Source organism: Saimiri boliviensis, chromosome 3 (genome assembly GCF_048565385.1).
Source record: "Saimiri boliviensis isolate mSaiBol1 chromosome 3, mSaiBol1.pri, whole genome shotgun sequence".
NCBI classification, from domain to species: domain Eukaryota; kingdom Metazoa; phylum Chordata; class Mammalia; order Primates; family Cebidae; genus Saimiri; species Saimiri boliviensis.
The window spans coordinates 14,411,499-14,435,102 of record NC_133451.1 but is presented as its reverse complement, the minus strand read 5'-3'; the positions used below and the strand labels follow the sequence as shown (position 1 = coordinate 14,435,102).

At 39.4% G+C, this 23,604-nt stretch overlaps 1 protein-coding gene across 3 annotated transcripts in view; it reads right to left on the bottom strand.

Moving 5' to 3' along the window:
* The window catches only part of C1QTNF7 (C1q and TNF related 7), a 102,837-nt gene that overhangs the window by 5,351 nt on the left and 73,882 nt on the right, over positions 1 to 23,604 (bottom strand). For 2 of the 3 annotated variants that reach the window (XM_074395910.1, XM_003927447.4), the window contains one exon: positions 2,412 to 2,657. In XM_074395910.1, the coding sequence (XP_074252011.1) occupies positions 2,412 to 2,649 (238 nt within the window). In that variant the 5' untranslated portion in view covers positions 2,650 to 2,657. Of the gene's footprint in view, positions 1 to 2,411; positions 2,658 to 10,716; positions 11,543 to 23,604 lie in introns of those variants that run through there. The other variant, XM_003927448.4, reaches the window with a different exon arrangement.

The following is a 23,604-nucleotide window of genomic DNA, read 5'->3' as shown; positions in this document are numbered from 1 at the left end:
TAAAGGGGAAACAGAGAGCAGGCACTCCCAGCCAGGTTGTGCCCAGTTACAGCCATATTAAAAACACATCCCCAGATCTCTCAGGCTGTTCCTGTAGTTTATAAGTGAGGTATGCCTCTCTTCATTGATCATGTAGTCATTCCTACCTTTTCTTTCTGAGCTGCTATGTATCCTTATGTGTGTATATTGTATTTAAATACTCCCAGGTTAGGAAAGTCATTTTGTTTTTGAATCTCAATTTTTTTTATTTGTAGCATTATTATTGCTGATAATAATTATTTCTAATAATACAGTAGATATTAAATATGAAATGTAAAGGTTCTGACAAATAGTAAGTTCTTAGTAAATGGTTATTATGATGATGTATTTTAATTATGTATTTATGTATTGGTGGTCTCCCCAACATGAATGTCTGCTTATCAAGGCAACAACAATGTCTTATGCTTGTGTTACCAGTGTCTAGAATGGTGTTCTCCACCAGATGCAATTTTACACTGTCCATCTTTCTACCCAGGGGGTAGCTGGCAATGTACAGAAAAATTTTGATTTTCACTTTGGAAAGGGGTGCCACTGGCATCCAGTGGAATGCTATTAAACATGTTACAATGCACAGAATAGTCACTCCACAATAATCACTAGTGCAGAGGTTGAGAAACACTGGTAGAATAATACTGGATAGTAATAGGTGCACAGAAATATTATTGAATGTATAATGCATGGGTGCATGGATGAATGAATGGATCTATGAATATGGTGGCAAAGCTGGCCTCATATATGGTTAAAATTGTAGCAGTTCTGAACATTTAATTTAATCTGAATGCATATCCACATATATGTCTTCAACATTAGAACTACCTCATGAAATGAATTACCAATGTCTAGTTTAGTATATGGCTTTGGCTAGTCACAAATTTAGCTGTGACTCATATTTGCAGGTCAAAATTTAGTAAGTTATAACATTTACTGAGTTTTTGCCATATGGCAGTTATCCTGTGGAGTGTTTTGCATGTACTCTTTCCCCCAAACTTAACAATCACCCTTATGACCACCAACTTACAAGTGAGGAAACTGAGCCTCACAGAGGATATTTGGCCAAGGATACTAGATTAGTGATTGAAAGAGAGAAGATTTGAGCCGAAGTCTTTCTGACCCCAGTGTTTGTTTGTATAGCCACTACATTATTGCTTCCAGACTCAATAAACTAAAAGCAATTTATAACTATAACCCTGGTGTTATTATAGGATTTCAAGAATATTTGTAATTATGACTCAGTATAACTTGTATTCACAGGCATTACCTTATAGACGTCTTTGAAAACTTACATTTAGCTCCAAATTAAAGCTTCTTATCTGATGTTGAAGCTTTATTACTTAAAGGTTCTTTATCTATTATTGTGCAATGTTCATAGATTTGGTAATTGATTTGCCAGATATTATCTGCATGGCAAATTCAGAAATGAATTATTATCCAATAATCTGAATATATATTATGATTTTGTTTTACAGAATTCCAGTAAATCAGGTGCGATGATTTGAGATATACAGCTTTTTCCTTCCTATCTTTTGTCCCAACTTTTATGCTCAAAAACATGTCTGAAAAGATTGATTCCAAATCCCTTCCTCTTTTAGAGTTAACACAGCCTGTCTAGAATTTCAATTCGGTTTACTCTGAAGGACTGCAGAATCTGGCAAGCTTCCCGGGCCAATTTATTTTGGGGGAAAACAAAGTGAAAATTACTGAAGAACTAGTGGGCAATTGTGTTGCTGTAAAGAGCTGTAAAAATCTACTTTTTGGCTGCTACGTGTCAGGTGGGAAAGTGATGAGCTAGGAAAGGTAGTCTTTACAGTGCTATTTTCATTTCATTTGTGAAAAATAAAATTTAGAAACTCTTTACGTATCTTTTTTCAGGATATTCCTGCTGAGCAGGATGGCATCTGTGCATCTGGCTCCTGGTTTTTGCCTCTGCTCAGTCTATCTGTTTCCCTTTCTGTCCATCTGTTTGTCTGTCTATCCATGCACTTGCACATCCAGCCATTGCCTGCTGGCTTCAATAGCCCAGTACTTCTGGGCATCAGATGTTTGAGTCCAGCTCTGGTAGCCACTAGCAGTGCACATCCACCCCTATCCATTCTCAGTAATTCATTTAGTCATGCTGTGGTTCAATTTCCTCATCTATAATATAGGATAACATTCAGTTGAAAGAGTTGTCATTATAATGAAATACAGATGCAGGTACAGAGTTTAGGGCAGCATCTGAAGCCTAGTAAGGGCTCAGTAAATTGTTGTAATTAATGAAAGTAAAGGAGAGAAGGGGTTTAAGGGCAATTCTCATTAGAAAAAGTAGCAAAGAAAGGGAACAGTTTTAAGACGGGGGTGAAGGAGAGTGTTTTATGCAACTTCTCATTCATTACCTGCAGTTCCCTTTTCACCTTTCTCTCCTTTCCTGCCGTCTCGACCATCTCTTCCTGGAAGGCCGATGCGACCATGGGGCCCAGGGGAACCGTTTGCTCCAGGGAGCCCTGGAGGTCCAGGCAAGCCAGGAATGCTGCAGATATACCTGGGGGAGTAGTTCTCTCCTTTCAACTGATTGCCCCGAGGTTGTCCGCTGGCGCAAATGGCAAAACTTGTAACATAGAGCAAGACAAACATCTTTGGCTCTGGAAGAGAAACACATGGACATAAATGAACTTTCTGTGTTAGGAGAGGAGTGGTTTGGCATGATTGAATCAGTCTGAACATGAGAATGTGCATTTGCAAAAATTGACTCCAGTGTTCATCTTTCTACACATGTAAAACTCTGTTCACCTTCATAATTCCGGTGAAAATTATCAACACATTATTGATATAGAATCCACAGTGCCCTACACAGGAGTTGGTGCGGATGAAGAATTGGTTGAAAACATTTCAAAATAAACCACTGCATTGTATTTAATGAGGGATTTAAAAATGGCATTTTCTTTTGCAAAAATAGTGCATTTTTCAAAGAATAAAAATTAGACATGGAAATGAAAAAGACAAACAATATTATTTTTACCGCCTTGAGATTTACATTTTAGTGTGTGTATATATATATATATATATATATATATATATATATATATATATATCCTTCCAGAGTCTTTTTTCTATGCTATGGAGAAAGTGATACCATGCAATTCCTACACTTCTTTAACTTTTTTCACTTAATAATATATCATGAATGCCTTCTCATGTGAACATTATGTGAACATTATGTATAACATTAAAAAATAATTGCTTTTGTTTCTACTATCTTTTATGTACAGAACCCCCATTTTAGATATTTAGGTTGTTTCCAACGTTCTCCAAAATCAACATCATGCTAGACATCATTCTAGCTAATCTTTGCATGCACCCATGATTGTTTTCTTAGAATTTATGGTCTATTTAAAGCTGGAGAAAGGAGGAGGCATTTTCAGGAAAACTATGTTTTTCACTTGATAATCATGTGTAATGCCAATTAGTGTTAATTGGAGTACTGTGCATGTCCTGAGGGGGGGTCTCAAACTTTAATTTAAAATCTGCAGGATATAATGCCGTGGTGTCCCATTAAGCTGTTAGCACTGGGGCTCAATTAAAGAGCTGTGTGAAATTAAGCTATGCATGGCATCCGTGCCCCAAGTGGAGCAGGCAGCAGGTCTCTTCAGTTCTGATCTAGTAGGACTTGGGCCCCAGTCCCACTCATCCACAAAGCCTAGAAGCTGAGAATGATGCATCATTTATTAGCATGGTATCCTGGCGTATAGGCCAAAGGTGAGATGGAGAGTGGTATAGATTAGGGATTCCTGAGTTTTTAGGCAAAATGGTCCTTAGGATTAGCAGTTTCTCAAAGGGAAGAACATATACAGGTGGTTCTGGGGTCATGTAAATGAGTTGTGTTTGGACGATTGGACCTGTGCTTTAAAAAGAAATTATTTAGTGTTTGACCTGGTATATATTCTCCCAAAGGGAATAATCATAACATGTGGGTAAAGCAATCAGATGAAATTTATTTTTTTTGACAACCACATAAGAAAATTGACCAGGCACACATCACCACTTTTGTGGTACCCATGGGGAAATTGCAACGTCTTGGAATTAGACCCGGAAATTTGCCAGAGCATAGGAATGACAAACTAAGAAAAACACAGTGTGCACATGCGATTTTGAAGTAAGCTGATTCCTAGAAATCTTATTAGTGAAAAACCAAAGCAACTTATCTAAATTCAGGCTCTGTAGCTTTGACTAAATCTCAGTGTTACTAGCTCCAAAAAAAAAAAAAAAAAAAAAAATCAAGGAGAACATTTTTGCCATGCCCTGTCTGGTAGACTTGTCATACAGCACAAATCCAAAATTATTGATTCTATTGCTCAACTAGGATTAAGGCACTTTCTGACAAGCCCAGTGCATTCAAAACCAGCCTTTCCAAAGGAGCTTCAGAAGAAAATAAAAATATGGAAAGAACATTCTGTCCACACCCCCTGCCACAGTCAGAACAAGATGCATTGATTAAATTAGCAGTTCTCTCGTTCTCTCTCGATTGTGAAAGCTGATTAGAGGAGGTTTTGAGAAAGATTGTGAAAGTGGCCCTGTCTGGGCCTTTATCTTTAAAACGTGGGGGAAGCAAAGGTGACCTCCAGAGCTCTAAAAGCCTTCCTCAGGGGGCCACCTTGCTGGGACTTGCCAAGCTCTTTGGGGCCTGGGATCATGGTGGGCTACCTGCCGAGGAGGCCACCTGGAAATTCAGGCTGTCCTGTGATTTCTGGTGGTATGTGTTCTTGTGTATTCGTCTGCTACTTGTGTCTTGAAGTTTAGAATCATTTAGAATCATTTCCCACAGAACTGTCGCTATTTGACAGGAAGAGAAGATGGGCTAGAGTAATCCCAGTCTTAAATTCTTGTCTTGTTACCATTTAAACTGGACATTTGATTTTTCAAATTGCTGTTGGTGCCTAATCACTTAAGTTATTAATTTATTCTGTTTTCTTTAAATAATTTTAATACATATTCTGGGTAGGAACATGTTCAAGTAGGTTATGTTTTTGCTGTGGTGATACATGATGCAAGCCTGGAGCAGGCAGGGCCCATTTTGCTGTGGAGATGGAGCAGGACAGTAATAAAGTCATCCCCTCCCCAGAAAAATAAATGCATTCCCCTCCCCAGAAAAAAGAAGGCTGGATATGGTTGCTCATGTCTGTAATCCCAGCATTCTGGGAGGCTAAGGTGGAAGGATTGCCTGAGACTAGGAATTTGAGACAAGCCTGGGCAACATAGCAAGACCCCATCTCTACCAGAAAAATAAAGGTTCGTAGAAGATAGTTGTAAGGAGGCTTTTGACTAGACATGGGATGCAAGGCTATAGGCTGAGGCCAGAGTTGCTTTCAGGAGGGACCTGAAATTGTCTGCAGAGAAGCTGATTTGGGCAGTGGCTTCTCAGTCATGGTGATGCGGGTGTGAAAGCACAACTGTGCCAATAGTCACAGGAACAATTTGTGAAGATGAATGTGGCAGGGTCTAGTTGGTGGTGGACAAAGGAAGCAGAAATTTTAAAGTTGTGATTGGAAGAAAGGATATTCAGTATTGCCAATAGCTAGACAAAAAGGCACTCAGGCTGGGCGCGGTGGCTCAAGCCTGTAATCCCAGCACTTTGGGAGGCCGAGGCGGGTGGATCACGAGGTCGAGAGATCGAGACCATCCTGGTCAACATGGTGAAACCCCGTCTCTACTAAAAATACAAAAAATTAGCTGGGCATGGTGGCACGTGCCTGTAATCCCAGCTACTCAGGAGGCTGAGGCAGGAGAATTGCCTGAACCCAGGAGGCGGAGGTTGCGGTGAGCCGAGATCGCGCCATTGCACTCCAGCCTGGGCAACAAGAGTGAAACTCCGTCTCAAAAAAAAAAAAAAAAAAAAAAAAAAAAAAAAAGGCACTCAAAGAAATTAATTAAAACAACAGAAACAAATTTATTCATCGAATAAATGGATCTCTTTCATGACAAATGCACTAAAATACTACTGTTTGTACAGGAGTCTAAATGCTTCAAGAATTCCCAATTAAAACTTTTTAAAAGGCAATCAAATCGATTATTCAATAAAAACCCTTATCAGAATTGAGGAACAGGCTGGGCGCGGTGGCTCATGCCTGTAATCCCAGCACTTTGGGTGGCTGAGATGGGAGGATTACTTGAAGTCAAGATCAGCCTGGCCAATGTGACAAAACCCATCTTTACTAAAAATACAAAAAATAACCGGGTATTGTGGCATGCGCCTGTTATTCTATCTACTTGAGAGGCTGAGGCAGGAGAATCACTTGAACTCTGGAGGCAAAAGTTGCAGTGAGCCGAGATTGTGCCGCTGCACTCCAGCCTGGGTGACAGACCCAGACCCCGTCTCAGAAAACAAAAAGAAATGAGGAACAATGTGTTGTGGTGCCTGACGCATGCTAGCAGCACAGGGGTGACCGACGTCAGTCAAATATTGGGACTCTGATGCAGGAAGACTACGGAGTGTGGATTATAATGGAAAAAATCACAGTGGCATCACCCTATTTGGTTCTCCATTGCACTTCAGGGCCCAAAGCTTCATGTTATGTGGTGCGATGGCCTACAAGGGCCTCCTTATTTCCCTGATTTCATCTTCTATTCTCCTCACTTTCTTAGCTCCAGTCACACTGGATTCCTTGGTGCTCCTGAAATACACTAGTTATGCCCTACTTTAGGGTCTCACATGTCTCTTCACATTGTCTAAAACCCTTTTCACCAAGATGTCCATACAGATTAATTCTCCATCTCCCTGTTCATATTGTTGCTCAAATATCATCTTGTCATTGAGTTCAACCCTTATAACCATACTTAACACTGCAACCTGCCTTCTTCTGCCCCGACTTTCCTTTTTTCTGCTCTACATTTTTCTGTTCTCCATTGTGCTTTTCAACTCTAACTGAGTAGATAATTCTCATCTTTATTTTATATCTACATTTTCCCTGATAGAATGTAAGCTATATGAGAATGGGGATCTTTGTTGAAGTCATTGATGTGTCCAACCACCTACAGCAGGAATTAATCCAAAAAACACAGCTGGAGGAAGAGGATAATTTTGTGGGGAAGTTTCAGCCTTGTAGGGGGAAAAAACTATTAGAAATTATGAAATATGAGAATATTACATAATAAAGAGGCAAATGGGATTTGAAGAAATCTACCTGAAGACTATGTGCCCTTTTGCAGTGTTTGAGAAATACAAATAAAAAACTTGAGATTTTTATTGTATCACCACAGCAAAAACATGTTTTAATTTGGCATAGTCTAGGGTGTTTAAAAATATTTTAAAGTTAATTTTTTTGTATTGGGTATATAGTACATTTCATAAAATTAAGAAGAAAGAAAGTGTATGCAATGAAAAGTCAATTTCTTCTTCCTTTGAGTCTTCTGGATACCCAGCTTCCCTCTCTAGAGCTGATCCCCTTTGCCAGTTTCTTGTGTGTCTTTCTTCCCCTTGTTGGCATCTCATACACAATGTTCTGTGTGTTGCCTTTTCACTTAGTTTCCATGTGAGAATTTATAGCTTCTGTATTGACACCTGTATATGTAGCGCTGTCTTGTCCTTTTTTATTTAATGGCTAAAAAATATCCAACTTATAGATGTATTTGTAATATTTAACCAGTTTCCTACTGATGGGTATTTGGACTATTTTCTTTTGCTATTATAAGCAATGGTGCAATGAATCTCTCTCTGTCTCTCTCCAAATGGCTTATGACATAAGCAGCAAATAATCTCCCCCAGTTTGTCTCTTCTCTTTCCTCATCTATTTTAAAATACTTTTACCATGAAAAAAACTTTTGAGTTTTGATTTATTTTGTTTAGAAGGCCTTTACCACTTCAAGGTCCTGAAAGAAATCCTTGTGCTTTTCTTTCAATTCTTTTGTTTTATTTATTCACATTTAAAAATTTGTTCCATCAGAATTTTTTTCTGATAGAGTGTGAGGTAGGGATACAACTTTATATTTTCAACTGCTTATGTTGAATAATCCATTATTTACCAACTCCCCCACTGCCTTGCAGTGAACTTGGTTATCTTGACTGGGAATAAATCATGTGGGTCACAATTTCATAAACATCAAAATAATTTTTAACAGCTTTATAAAGATATAATTTGCACACCATAAAATTTACCAAACTGTACAACTCAGTGTACACCACAATCCAATTTGAAACTCCAGAAAGAAACCTGTACCCCTTAGCTGTCACTCCATATACAATATGCTTTAAAGCATTGAATTGAATTCATGAGTAGCTGGGACTACAGGTTTGCATCACCACATCTGGCTAACTTTTGTATTTTTTGGAGACAAGGTTTCACCCAGTTATCCAGGCTGGTCTTGAACTCCTCAACTCAAGCAATCTGCCCACCTTGGCTTCCCAAAGTGCTGGGGTTTCAAGGGTGAGCTGCCATGTCCAGCTGGAAATACTGTTAATCTGGAACAGATCTGTCCTAGATGCTGATTATAAATAATCCTCAGTCCTATTTTTCTGTAGGGATTACAAAGTAGCAGCGTTTTTTTTTTTGTTTGTTTTGTTTTTTTTAACACATTTAAAAATTTTAAGTTGTTTTATTTTAGATTCAAGAGACATCATGTTAATGTGTTTATATTTGAGGCAGAAATGTTGTGTATAGTATTTGTGAATTTATTTAGTCATGAAACCCTTTGTTCTTGCTAAACTAGCCACAGAAAATACTGGGAGAAATACTGATTAACTCAGTACAGACATTGAACTCCTGGAAAACATGTTCATAGATTGAAATTCCTTTTTAAACAGCCTATTATTTTTCCCCAGAGTAAGTAAACTCCAAGTATATATTTTCTTTTAAGAATGAAATATGTTGGTGGTGGGAATGTAAAATGGTACAGCCCCTGTGGAAAACAATATAGTGATTTCTCAAAAAAAAAAAAATTAAACAGAATTGCTATATGATATAGCAATTCCACTTTGGCGTATATATCCAAAAGAAGTAAAATCAGAAATTCAAACAGATATTTGCACATGCATGTTCATAGCAGCAAGGACTCAAACAAATATACACCCATGTCTGCAGCATTATTCACAGTAGGCAAAAGGTGGGAGAAACCCACGTGTCCATGGAAAGGTGAATGGATAAACAAAACCTGGTCTACAGGCACAATGGAATCTTCTTCAGCCTTAAAAAGAAAGGAGGTACTGACACATGCTACAACATGGAGGAACCATGAAGACATTCTCTTATGTGAACTAGGCCAGTCACCAAAGGACAAATACTGTGTGATTCTGCTTACATAAAGCTCCTAGAGTAGTCACATTCATCTAGACAGAAAGTAGAATATTGGCTGTTGGAGGAAGAAGGGAAGAGGGGAATGGGAATTTATGGTTTCATGGGTATAGAACTTCAGTTTGGGGAGATGAAGAAGTTCTAGAGAGATGGTGATGCTATTGCATAACAATATGAGTGCATTTAATGCTGCAGAATTGTACACATAAGAATGACTGAAGTGACAAATTTTATGGTATGTATATTTTATGATAATTCAAAAAACTAAAAAAAATGAATTGGAATGCAGGGAGAGGCTAGTATTCTTATTTCTGTGCCAAGTGTTTTAAGGACATCCTTTACTTTATCCTCACACCAGTTTTTATAAAGTAAGTGCTATCATCTTCACTTTACAAGTAAGAAAATTGATACTCTGTCGGCTCTAGTCCACACAGGCATGAAATGGTGCAGCCAGAATTTGAACTGAGTTCTTTTGTGTTCAAACACTTGAGTCTGCCCCTATATCACGCAAAAGAAACTATAACATATTACTTCATGACAAAGGGCCGGACTTGATAATTAATTCAAGTTGAAAATGTGCTTTGCCTGGAAATCATTAGGAAGAGAATAGGTAAGCAGGGAAAGCCAACACGAGACATTTCCTTGGCCTGCGGAGGTGGAGATTTCACAACAGCAGGCTCTGTGCTTCTCTCGTTGCACTGGGAGTGGCACTGTGATTGGGACAGGATGGAGACCTGAGTTGCTCATGCCTCACTTCCTTTTATGTTCTTGTTCATTAGCTCCTTGCCTTTGGGGCTCCCATTTTCCTCTGCAGAACTGCTTTTCTTATTTGCCATGAATTATCTTCCTTCTCCTGGCACTACTCAAGTCCCCTGCAAGGCCACACAATTGCATTGTGTTATAGCTATCTATTGACTTGCTTATTTCCCCACTAAAATGTGAACTCTAGGGCAGAGACTGGTCTAAAGCATCTACAGCAGAGGCTCAACGAAAGTTGAATGAAGAAAAAAGTATTCCTCAATATTTATTATTATCAACAGTTCATTATTGATAATGTTTTGGCTGCTTTATGTAAAGTGCTATCATGACACAATGATTAAAAAAAAAAACAAAGCAACCCTGACATTAGCAAAACATTTTATAGCCTTGAGAGAAATGCTAAGCCCATATCATCCTTCCCAAAACCATCTTGGAGTAGGTTAGACGGAGAACCAAGGTCCAGAGAAGTCCTGCAACTTGTCTATGGTTAGAAAGCTAGTGTCAGTCCAGAGATTCGAATCTAGGTCTTCAGTTTTACGGATTCTTCCTACAGAACTATCTGTTTAGTAAACTAAAAAGTTCCCATCACAAGAACAGGCCACTGCATCTAAATTTGCTAAAATTCTAAAAAAAAAAAAAAAAAAAAGAGTAAACACCATACCTTGCTCTTAGATGGTGGACTGCTGCAGGATTCTAAATCCACAAGAGACTGAGGATCTTTCATGAGAGCTCAGTGAAAAACTTCCTTTGGTACCAGACAGAACAACAGATCCAAGTTCTCAAAGATTTCCAAATAGTTGTGCTAAAAATAATTTTCTCGTTTAGTCCCAAAGAGCCAAAGGCCCTGGAAGTCATTCATCGAGTGAGGCTCAACTCAGGGACCAGTTAAAATTACAGTTTTATTTGGGATAAACTTTAAGGGCCTGCTTTCCTTTACTGGTAAGTTTAGAGCTTCTCCATCTCTGTGTGTTGTGGCCTCTTTTTCAGATTTGTTTACTTAATTTTTTCCCTCTTCATTTGTTTTCCACTGAGTGAATGTTTCAGGAAAAAAATTACTCACTGACTGGAAATTAGTTGTTAACTCAGAGAAAAAAGCCATTTTGTATTTAAGAGTTTTGGAGGTAGAGCTTTTTGATTCTGGAGCTAGGATGGTGTCTGGTGGAATAATGAACATAGTCCCTATTCTTGGTGAATATGGCAGGAAAACAGCCCCTCATTCTATGTACTGTGAGAATTGTACCGATTTTGTTTTCTTTGTTCTTTGCTGAATGGATAAATGACTGGGTATTTTTAGAAAACTAGTATGTCTTTGTGCCTCTAAAGAACTGATCATAACATCTCAAAAGGCAGAATGATTCTCCAAAGCATATGACTAGTCATCTTTGGTGCAATCAATTTCTTTGTTTCCTTCTGCTATGTATTTCTTATATTTCCTTGGCAACAGCAATATATAATTTATGATGTCATTTATGGAAATTAGACGACTGAAAAAAACTTGTTTTTATCTTTCTTTTGCTCTCATTCTTCTCAAGCAATGAGGACTCTAATTGAGAGGAATGTTTCCAGTTAGTGAAGTGGAGGTTGACCATACACTTGACCAAGAAGATTGCTGGGCTCCCTGTTCTGATCAGCTTCATTTTGCCTTTGGGATCCACCCTCCAGACTGGAGGAAATGGTCCTTTGAATTTGTTGGCTGTCCAAAATCTTGATGCCATCACAGTATGGTCGAAACAATGTCTTGAGCATAGAAGCTAGTTATAACTTATTGCTAAATGAGAGTAGAATTTTAATCAGATAAAGTCTCTGGGTTTGTTTTCTTATTTTCAAAATAAAATGGTTGTCCTTGATTATTTCAAAGGTCTCTCATAGTTTTTAATATTCTCGAACCAAGTGATGGTGTCTGATATCCTCCTTCTACAGATGAGTAATTTAGACAGTCTGATCGTCAATTGGCACACCTGACTACTTACCATATTTCCTCCCTAGGTTGTTGCTAACTTTAAAAGACCATGTTTTTGCATCCAAACAACTTGCTGTTGGGTGGACTGCATACCTTCTGTCTCTTCCTCCTCCTCTCCATGGGTGCTCTGGGTTCTGTTAGGAATTGAATCTTCTCTTTCTAACCTCAGTGCCTTGCTTATATAATTTACAGTGGCTTCAAGCCATTACTAACCATGTCTCCCCCATGCCTCTTTCTCCATCTGTTCACATTTATCTTCTGTATGTGTCACTTTCTACAGAATGTCTCCCTGATATTCTCAACCAGTTGCAACCCTGTCCTCTCCTGAATCCTTCTAGCACATAATTTGGATCTCTCATGCACTTCAGCTCACTGGTTCTTAACTAGATCTACTGAATGAGTACACTAGTGGATTAAGTTGGACATTAATATTTTTTAAAAGCTCTATGGGTGATTCTGATGGGCAGCCAGGCTCGCTCTTGGAATCCTTGCCTTATCTATTCTTGCTCAAATAATGCCTCATCTATTTGTCCTTCCAAACCAGGGAGTTGTGATACAAACCTGTCTTATTTACATCTCATCCTGTTCTTTTATTTATTACTTCATCACATATTTATTTAGCTGCTACTATATGTCAGATGCTGAATGCTTGGTCTTGGTGTTCAGTAGAGAGCAAACAAAGAGCCCTTGTAGAGACAAAATCTAGTGGGGAAGAGAGATATTAATGAAATAATCACAGAACTATGGTTAACAGGATATGAACTGGGAATTCCCATCCACTTGGAATTTCAGCTGAGAACACAAAGCAGAGGATGATAGGCAACCAATGTTCAGACATCAACTTAGAACTTGTTAAAAGCCAGGGGGATCTGACTCTGACCATCAGCCATATTCAGTCCACATAAGAGAAAACTAGAAATTCAGAAGGGATTAGCGATTGAAGAGAGGCATCAAAGTAGAGCTGTTAGCTAATAAGGGAGTAATTAAAGTGCTTCTCATTTTCCTTACTATGAGGGAGGGAAGGGAAGAGTGCCCCACTTCTGCAGGAGAGTGACAAGGACCCCAAGGTCCAAGAGAATTACTGAGAAGATTAGGGATGTTTGCAAGAAGAGAATTACTTATCTTGCTATCCTAGTTGGATTTTAACTGATCTGTGAAGCTAAGCACCTTGCAATCATTAAGGCACCAGAGAAATGTGAAAAAGAAGTTGTGGGGAAGCTTGACTCACGACTGAAGTTTGATGTCCCCTGAACCTGGAGAATTCTGAAGAAGAATGCTCTCTGGAGAAGAAAGAGCAGTTCAGAGGCAGCTGTTAGAGAGGCAAGAATATATGCACTCCCCGAGAGAGATAGTACTGTGGAAGGTAGGTGAATTGGGCCATCTTGATGGGACTTCTTGAGCCAAGGAGTCCTCCTAGCTGGGAGAGGCTACTAAGAAGTCATTGGGTGTATCACTGAGTACAGAAGCTGAGGCTGGCATGGGAGTACTAAAGGCTGTCAACCAAGGAGTACATGACCCATGTCAGGGCACTGTGCAGACTAGAGGTCCCACAGGGACGTGGCAGTGGCCCTGTGAATACCTTCACCCTGAAAGAGCCAGCATTTGGCTACTTGGCATGCACAGACATTGGAGTCAGGAGAGAACCATACAAGTAGCATTTATTAAGTAAAAATAATTCAGACATTTATGTGGCCAACAAACATATGAAAAAATGCTCAACATCACTGGTCATTAGAGAAAGGCAAATCAAAACCGCATTGAGATACCATCTCATGCCAGTTAGAATGGTGATCAATAAAACATCTGGAGACAACAGATGCTGGAGAGGATGTGGAAAAATAGGAAAACTTTTACACTGTTGGTGGGAGTGTAAATTAGTTCAACCATTGTGAAAGACAGTGTGGTGATTCCTTAAGGATCTAGAAATAGAAATATCATTTGACCTAGCAATCCCATTACTGGTATATACCCAAAGAATTATAAATCATTCTGTTATAAAGACACATGCACACGTATGTTCATTGCGGCACTATTTACAATAACAAAGACTTGGAACCAACCCAAATGCTCATCAATGATAGACTGGATAAAGAAAATGTGGCACATACACACCATGGAATACTATGCAGCATAAAAAATGATGAGTCCATGTCCTTTGCAGGGACATGGATGAATCTGGAAACCATCATTCTCAGCAAACTGAAACAAGAACATAAAACCAAACACTGCATGTTCTCACTCATAAGAGGGTGTTGAACAATGAGAACACTTGGGCACAGGGAAGGGAACATCACATGCTGAGGTCTGTTGGGTGGGGGACTAAGGGAGGAATAGCATAGGGTGGGGAGATTGGGGAGGGATAACATTAGGAGAAATACCTAATGTAGGTGACGAGGGTATGGAGGCAGCAAACCACCATGGCATGTGTGTACCTATGCAACAATTCTGCAAGATCTGCACATGTACCCCAGAACTTAGAGCAAAAATAAAAAAAAAAAGAAAAAATAGAAGAAAGCACACAGTTATAAAAAAAAAATAATTCAGCCACCTTTTTTTTTTCTGATTCTTCTGCTCTTTGACCTGACTCAAGAGGAGCTGAAAGTGAAAGGAGGTGGCAGGAGATCGGGGAAGAGTGAAGGAGCATAGCGTATCCTGAACTGCAGCCATGGAGACGGACAAGTTTTGTATTGGATATAAAATAGAAAATTTGATTTAGATTTGTCTTTTTAATATCTGAAAATGAGTCACAACTGACTAATAAAATTGTTCATGTAACTGGAAGTTACCAGAAAGCCAAGAAATTTGCTTGAGATGTCATGGAAGGGCAGGGAGGAAAGATCTAATGGAATTTGGCTAGAAAAAATGAGAGAAGAAAAACGAGGTTGTTTCTTACTCATATCATTTTAAGGACAGTTAATGCCATTTGATAAATTCAATAAATTTTGGAGAATGCTATGAAGGAAAATACAGAGGAGTGTTTAGCTGGACAACCCAGTTGAATCTACGGGCCAGAGAGAGCTTGCCTAAAGCAATGACATCTGACCTAAAATGGGGGAAAAATGTAGGCATGAACCTGGCAGAAGAGCAGGAAAACACGTCCAGGCTGAGAGAATGCACATGCAAAGGCCCTGAGGAGGAAGAAGATGATGCTGAGGGGAGGCCAGTGGGAAAAAGCAAAGGCAGGCATGAGCCTACAGGGAGGATGTGCCTGGGTCAGGTGGAGCTCTGCTGGCCATGGGAGGTTCTGGTCCTTATCCTGGGGTCAGTAAGTTCCCCAGAAGGGCTGTGAGCGGCATTTCATGAACCAGGCTGTTGACCAGGTAGAGGTGGTGCCTGCTGTCACTTTCCTTGCTTTGCAAGCTGATTTCAACCAGCTGAAATGACTTAGTTTGGTTTCTAAACTGAATCTGCTTTCATTGTAGGGAAAGAGGTGGGTTCTCATGAGAAAAGGAGTTTGCGTATTTAAAAAAGGCAATTCACCGATTCATGGAACAAACAAATGTCATTGACCCCTGTGTGTGCCATGCACTGTGCTGGGCCCTGAACATACAGCTTTGAAAGTGAAAGACAGAATCTCAACTCACAGTTTTTACAGTGCACTGGGAATGTCACATTGTTGGAGAAGAAGGGATCTCAGAGGTTATTTGCTTGAGTTTCCCGTTTCACAGATAAAAAAATCCCAAATTCAGTAAGAAGTGACTTGCCCAAATAACCTATTTATGCTAAACCAGAACTGGAACTCAGAACCCTGCACAATGCCCAAAAGAGTCTTTCCTCTACTGCCTTCACTGATACTTGGTTCCTAACTTCACATGTAGAAGACATTCCAGTGTTTTTATCTACATAAATATTCATGATTATGGATAAATGTGAATTAACAATATCACATTATACCAAATCATAATACTTTACCTTGCCCAAAATATCACCTCTCATATTTTAAAACCTTAAAAAAAACTTCCAGAAAGTTGGCCAGATGTGGTGGCTCGTGCCTGAAATCTCAGCATTTTAGGAGAATATGGTGGGAAAATCACTTGAGCCCAGGACTTTGAGACCAGTCTGGGCAATATGGCAAGACCCCATCTCTAGAAAAAAAAAAAAAAAAAAAAAAAAAGACAGCCAGTACCGTGCATATATAGGCCCATCTACTCGGAAGGCTGAGGTGGGATGATGGCTTAAACCAGATTATTATCTCCTTATTACAGATGTGTAAACTGAAGTTTCTAAATGAGAGAATGGGCCCAAGGTCACGCAGCTACTGAGTGATAGACTTGGCATTCAAACCCAGATTTGTCTGACCTTCAAACCAAACTCTTGGTTTAAGCTGAGGAGAGTGATAGTACTTGGCTCCTTGAATTGTTGTAAAGATCAATTGGAATACTCATAGAAAATGAGTCCCTGTTGCCTAGCACTTCATGGGTACTCCATACATAAGAAGTGGGTGAATAGTGCTGGCACAGCTGTCGATGCTCTTATCACTAAGCTTTGGCTAATGTTCTTTAAGTGCCATTGCCTGTCCTGAGTTCTCTGTGTTCCTCTTGATTGCACCTGAAAACCATCCAAAGGCCAGAGGCCCAGAAGCAATGCCTCCACTCTGTGATGCAAACCGCTCTACCTGCAGAACTTTGAGAGTGTCTTTGTGACATTATGTAGGCATAAAAATGGTGGTGATCATAACAGTATCTTACATTTATTATTTAGTAGAAAAACCTCCTCAACTTTCTTTTTTTCAGGCATCTCGGGTCGATTTGAACATTTTGGTGTTTCTAAACATTTATCCGGATAGTGCTGGGCCCATGTTCTCTGCTTTATTTATTGCTAAAAACCTGTGAGGCATTCTGGAGGGAGGGTGCCTGAGGACATGAGCCAAGTTCAGGGTCAAGAGCTACATTACATTAGACTCAACAAAGGCAAAGATTTAGCGGCAGGTGGTGACTCTTGCACACACATTCACTTTCAGCCAAAACAATTATCCTCAGCAGACTCCATCATATTGGAGAGAGAGCTGGGAAATCCAACAATGACTCATAGTGTGTTGGGGAGGAAAGCTGAGCACTGAGGTTTGGGGAAAAAAAGACAAAGCAATGGAATGTTACCCTAGAATCTAAACTAGCAGGAATCTTCCCGTCTTCTCTCTTCCCACTGACATTTCTTTGTGGAGTAAGACTGCTGGGTTTGACAGACAAAGTCATCACTGTCCAGCCATGTGACCTTCGGCAAATAGCCTTGGGCAAAAGACTGAGGATTGCCCCTCTGAAAGCTTAGTGTTCTTTTCTATAAATTGAAATTTTAAAATGTCCAAATAAAGTAAGGTTGTTATAAAGTTTGCTGAAGCAATGCATCTTGTTGACTGACGCATTTATGCTACTCAAAAAATGTTGATTTCTGTTGGTGCAGGGAGGGGCAGCATTAAGTTAGAGGCCTTCCTTTTTCTTTCAATAGTGTTTAGAGTTTATGTTCTTGTTGGGACTAGGAAATGCATGTCTTTGGAGGCACTTTAGATCTGTGTTTTCAGGATAATCTTGTCTGCATGATCAGAAACACTCTCCCCAGGGGCAGAACTTCTAAGCAATTTTTTGAAAACTGGAGGATGACTGTAAGGTGTCTGAGAAAATAAGTGCCAGGATGGAATAAGTAGCTTTTCCAGGGAGAGCTAATGGTTTCAGTAAAAGCCTAGCATTGAGAGAGAACAAGACACCTTGCAGAGAGTGAGAGAAAGCTGGGGAGGCTGAAGAAGAGTAAGGAGGAAGAAGGGAGGGGAGGGGAGTCCTTGTCGACGCTGTGGATGTGGGGGCTAATGCTTTCTTGGGGGTCTTAGGCTTTAACTTCAGGGCATTAAGAAGCCAGTAAAGTTTGTGAGTGATGAGACCATATATGACTTCTATTAATAGATAGATTTATTAGACTGCTATCTGGAGAAAGAATGGGAGGCAGCAAAAATGAAGAACACTTAGGCAAAGATAGGTAAGAAAATCACTCCACCGATGTGGCAAGGATTGTAATATAACAGGATTCTAGAAGATCAGGCCCAGGTTTGGTTTGTTTGCTTTCTGTTTGGCCATGTGTGTGTATATTTGCGTGTGTATATTTGCGTGTGTATAAATGTATGTGATTTCCTTCTAATATTTTTTCCTATTCATAGTATATACGTTTTTTGATCAAAATACATATGCTACTTTTTTAACCTCATGTATTTTCTATAATTGTCCTATGGAACTATTTGTATTTTATTTTCAATATATGCTTACTAAAGACACTTTTTCAGGAGGAAAAGGTAGAAAAATAAGAATAAACGACTTTTTATATGGTTTTATTTCTCAGAACTATACCACTGCTACCACTTTATTTTCTTTTTGCTATTTTTGTTCTCTCTGTGTATGCATAGGTCTTCTGTTCAAAGTTTTGTAATACTACCTATACACTGTTGCTATGTACTTTTTCTTTAACCGAATATTATAAGTGTTTTCCTTGTTATTTTTTGGAGCCATTAATGGCCAAACAATATCCATCAAGTAGTTGTACAGTAATTTATTTAACTCCCTTCTCTCCTATTATGGGGCAATTAAGCTATTTCTATTTTCTCCTAGTATAAATGAGATTACATTGAAAGTTTTTGTGCATAAGCCTTTATCCCTATTTAGGATTATTTCCTTAGGACAGATTCCCAGAAATGGAATTATTAGGTCAAAAGTTCTGTATGTTTTATGTCTTTCTTGGTACATGCTGCCAAACTGCTTTCCAAAAGGTTGTGTGAATTTACACTGCCCCATCCCTGTATAAAAACAAAATCCTGGGAAATGTAAGTTCCCCCACAGCCAGGCACCTTTTGTCCCTGGAACAGAGAATCTCAGATTTGGAAGTAACTTTAGAGTTTAGTGAAGCTAACCTCTGCTGTAAAGGGAACGTCAAAGCTTGTTCCACAATAGTATTGGCAATTGTACCGTTTTTGAGTTGAGTGGTATCTCAGAGGTCATTTTGCAGAAATGCCCCAAATTCCCTACACAATCTCAGCCAGGGGCTTTGGGCAGACTCTGTGCTGAGGGCTCTGCATACACCAACACAGTCTTCCTGTAACCACAAGAGAAGGTTACTGTTATTGTTCTTTTCATTCTTCAGATGGGAAAACTGAGGCACAAGAAGTAAATAACTTGCTTGAGGTCATGTGATCTTAGGACTTTTAACTGCTGTATTTTACTACTTCTTTTTAGTAAATACCTATACAAACTAAGGCGAGACAGGCACTACAAAGGAAAAGAGGGGATGGTGAAAGACATTGAAAAGAGTGCCTCCTGTAGTTTGGGAGATCAGGGAAGATCTAAGGATCAGATACAAAGGGATACCTGAGAATGACTGAGCCAGGTGAAGATGGGAGAAAAGCCTTACGGGAAGGGAGAACAGCCCAACACGGGAGAGGGCCCTGGGGCAAGAGAGGACTTTGGGAATTCTAGGAACTGAAAGGACAGTGGGTTGGAGCTTATTAGACAAAATAGCCTGTAAGAAAGGAGGTCAGAAAAATAGTAGGGGTGAAATCACGTCAGGGCCTGAAGAACTTGGCTTTTATCTTAAGAGCAATAGAGTTCCAAGAGAGAGTTAGGGAAGACTGTGATCTTTGTTGTGTGTAAAACGATGATGGAGAAGGGATTAGAGGGGACTGGGGAGGGAGGTGGGAGCAAGTTGGGAGGCTGGTACAGTCAAGTGAGTAAAGATGATCATTGCTGGTCACTGTGGCTGCAAAGGATAAAGAGAGAAGTGGAGAGATTTCCAACTGCTTTCATTTAAGTGCTGATGGGTCAGATGTAGCCTCCTGCAGGAAGCCTTTTAGGTGCTTGTTCATGCAGACTTATCTGGTGAACCTTCTCTCTGCTCCCATGGTGTCCCGCCCCGTTATCATACAGGTGACGAGTTCCATGTTATTTCACCTGCTTCTTCTTTGGCCTGGGAGTGCTCTATTTTGTTTACTATTCTGCTCGCTTCTACATCCTTAGCACTAGAATGGTGGTTGCCACGTAGCAGGTGCTAGACAAATGCTTGTAAAATTTGTTGAATTGATTACTTATCATGAGCCACAAAATTTTTTTTTGTATGTGCACCATCTTGTGCACCATGCTCCAAGCCCATGTGAGGTGGTTACTATTTCATCCCCATGGTGCTGATGTATAAACAAAGGCATAATGAGGCCAATTATCTTTAACACATCCATGTAAGTATGAATTACTTAGCAATGGCTGGAACCCAGGTCTGCTGGTGATGGTAACCCTGCATGAACACCCAGTGATACTCTATGGTGCCTGCCCCTCCCACCAGGTGTATACATCAGTGGAGCAGGCTCCTTGCTTGTGTCAGCACTGTGCAATGCAGCAGGCAGCAAGTAGACATGCATGGAACTCAAGTAAACTTAACTAGACAGTGTACATGTACAATGAAATATTATTCATCCATGAAAAGGAATGGGCTACTGATACATGCTACAACATGGATGAATCTCAAAAAACATGATGCTAAGTGAATGACACAGAAAGTCACTGATATAGTTTGGATGTTTGTCCCCTCCAAATCTCATGTTGAAATGTAATCTCCATTGTTGGAAGTGTTTGGGTCATGGGGGTGGATCCTTCATGAATGGCTTAATGCTGTCCTTGCAATAGTGACTGAGTGATTGAGAGGTCTGGTTTTTTTAAAAGTATGTGTCACCTCCCCCTCCTCACTCCCACTCGATCCCTGTGAGAGGCCCCTTCCTCCTTTGCTTCCTGAGGCCCTCATCAGAAGCAGATGCCAGCAACATGCTTCTTGTACAGCTTGCAGAACTGTGAGCCAATTAAACCTCTTTTCCTTCTTTTTTTCTTTTTTTGAGACAGGACCTTTCTTGATCATGGTTGACTTCAGCCTTCAACTCTTGGGCTAAAGCAATCCTCCTACCTCAGCCTCTCAAGTATCTGCAATCACAGATGTGTGCCACCATTATTTGTAGAGACAGGTTCTCACTATGCTGCTCAGACTGGTCTCTAACCATTGGACCCAAGTGATCCTCTTGCGTTGGCCTTCCAAAGGAATGGAATTATAGGCATGAGCCACTGTGCCTGGCCTCAACCTCTTTTCTCTATTAATTATACAGCCTCAGGATCCCTTTATAGCAATGCAAGAATGGACTAACATAGTCACATGTTGCATGAGTCACATCATATTAAATGTTTAGAATAAGTAAATCCATAGAGACAGAAAGCAAACTGATTGTTGCCAAGGGCTCAGGGGAGTGAGAAATTGGGAATGGCTGCTTAATAGTAGAGGGTTCTGTGTTGGAGTGATGAAAATGTTTTGGAACTTGATATAGTTGGTGGCTGTATAAGATAGTTAATGTGCTAAATGCTGCTGAATTGCACATTTTAAGGTGGCTCATTTTGCATTATGTGAGTTTCATTTTAATAAAAAAAATTAAAAAGAATACATAGGAATGAAATGCACTAGTTTCAGTTCCTCACTGGTTAACTGAGGGACAAAGAGAGAATAAAACGTGGATTTTTAGCTAAGTTCATAGTATTTTTTATTTCTTTATAACATAAAAAAACAGAAGGAAAAAAAAAAACGATTACTACTTGGGTTATCCCTGAAAAATCTTTTGTATAGGGAAATGCAGCTAAGACTAGAGAGAGCGCAATAGACAAGCAAGAAGGCAGTGCTGGCTGCACTTCAGCTTGATTTTCTTTCCATTGAAGCCTCTAACTTTTAACATATGAGGAAGGACTTCAAAGTCATGAGACTCAATTTGTTTTGTTGCGGCCGCAGTTCCTATATTAGAATCAATGCAATAATGCAATGCTAACCTGAGAGCCAACAAACTGCAGAAGTTGGCTTCTAACAATTCGTCTGTCTTTCCTTACATGGAAACAGAGTTGTCTGAGACACCAGAGCACTTTGGGGTCAAGGACTGAATCCCTACAATCAAGGTAGGATTGAGTGTCATGGAGAGGGCTGCTGCTTCTGGTGAGTGGCTGTCCGGGTTACAGGTAAGAAGAGCTCAGGAACTGACCCTACTGAGAGGTTCCTGTACCCTTCCTGGGCCCCGCCTGGTGCAGGCACTGTGTACATGTCAGCATAGTCAACTTTCAGGATCACCTTAAGTGGGGGTTGGTTTGCCTGCACTTTGTAGTGGGGGAAATGGAATCTCAGATGAGGAACATGCCTGAGGTCACAGAGGAAGTTGAACAGAGCTGGGATTCCAACCCTGTCTGCCCAGCGCCAGAGCCTGTGTTCATGGTAGCGAATGGTAGTGCCTGTGTTCACAGTAGTGTCTCTAGTTCTGAAACAGCCTGGCATGTAGGAAGTGCTGGATATATACTTGTTCAATGAATTAATGAATAATAGCAAAACAAAATATTTTCTAATGGCTTATTCATTTGATAAAGATGCAAAGAATTAAAACCAGTTAAAGAGCAGGCACATTTATAGATTCTTTATGCAAATATAAAGTGGTATAAACTTTTAGGCGTGCAAAATTTATATTGGCAAATATATATAAAGAGTCTGAAAATTGTGCAAGTCTTTTTTCCCAACACTTCTACTCTTAGGACATAATTTGAAGACAAAAATTTTTTAAAAGTACTCAAAGCTCTATGTACAGCAGTGTTAATCACAGTGTAACATCATTTTTTGATATTGTAAGTGAATTGTTCTATAATTAGAGATTAGTTAAATCAATGGGACATCAGCAAAAGGACTGTTTTGTAGCCATTAAGATCTATGCCTAAAAGAACATTTAATGACAAAGGAAAATATTTTTAATATATTGCTTAAGGGAAAAAGGAGGCTACCAAATAGTATCTCTAGTTGGTAACATTTATTCTGGTTTAAAAATAATATAAACAGGCCAGGTGCTCATGCTTGTAATCCCAGCAATTTGGAAGACTGAAGTGAGAGGATCACTTGAGCTTAGGAGTTTGAGATCAGCCTGGGCAACTGGTGAGACCCCCCATCTCTAATATGTATATATGCATCACATAAAAAGATGAGAAGACCAAATACAAAAATATTAATGTAGCTTCATTGCTATACCAAGAGGTTATGGGTGATTTGTGTTTTCTACTTTTATTTCTATTGTATTTTCCAACTATTTTTCAAGGCAAAATAAGCATACTTTTTTGGTATTAGAAACAAGTCAATAAATACTACATAAAAACAAAGCAAACTCACTCTACTCATCTAATGGACAGTATTTTGTGTGGATAAAAAAAATGCTCCCTTTCTTAAAGAAATAAACAATTAATAATGTAAAAGAATGCCTTTGAATATTCCTCTTTTATTTCTTATTTTTTTGGTTCCTCAATTTACTAAAAAAATAAGAAATAAAAGAGGAATATTTTTTCCTCTTCTTCCTCTTTTATTTCTTATTTTTTTGGTTCCTCAATGTACAATTCTATCTCCTTCTCTTCCTGGTGACAACCTTAAACATCTGGTTAATGATCTGAATTCTCTTCTTCTCCTGTGCTTCCTCATTGAGGAATTTGAAAGCAGAGTCTTGGATTTTAGACATCTGGGAATGGCGAAGATTTTGGACTTGTTTTGTGAAAAGATATATTTGTTCAGTTGAGCAAGTGT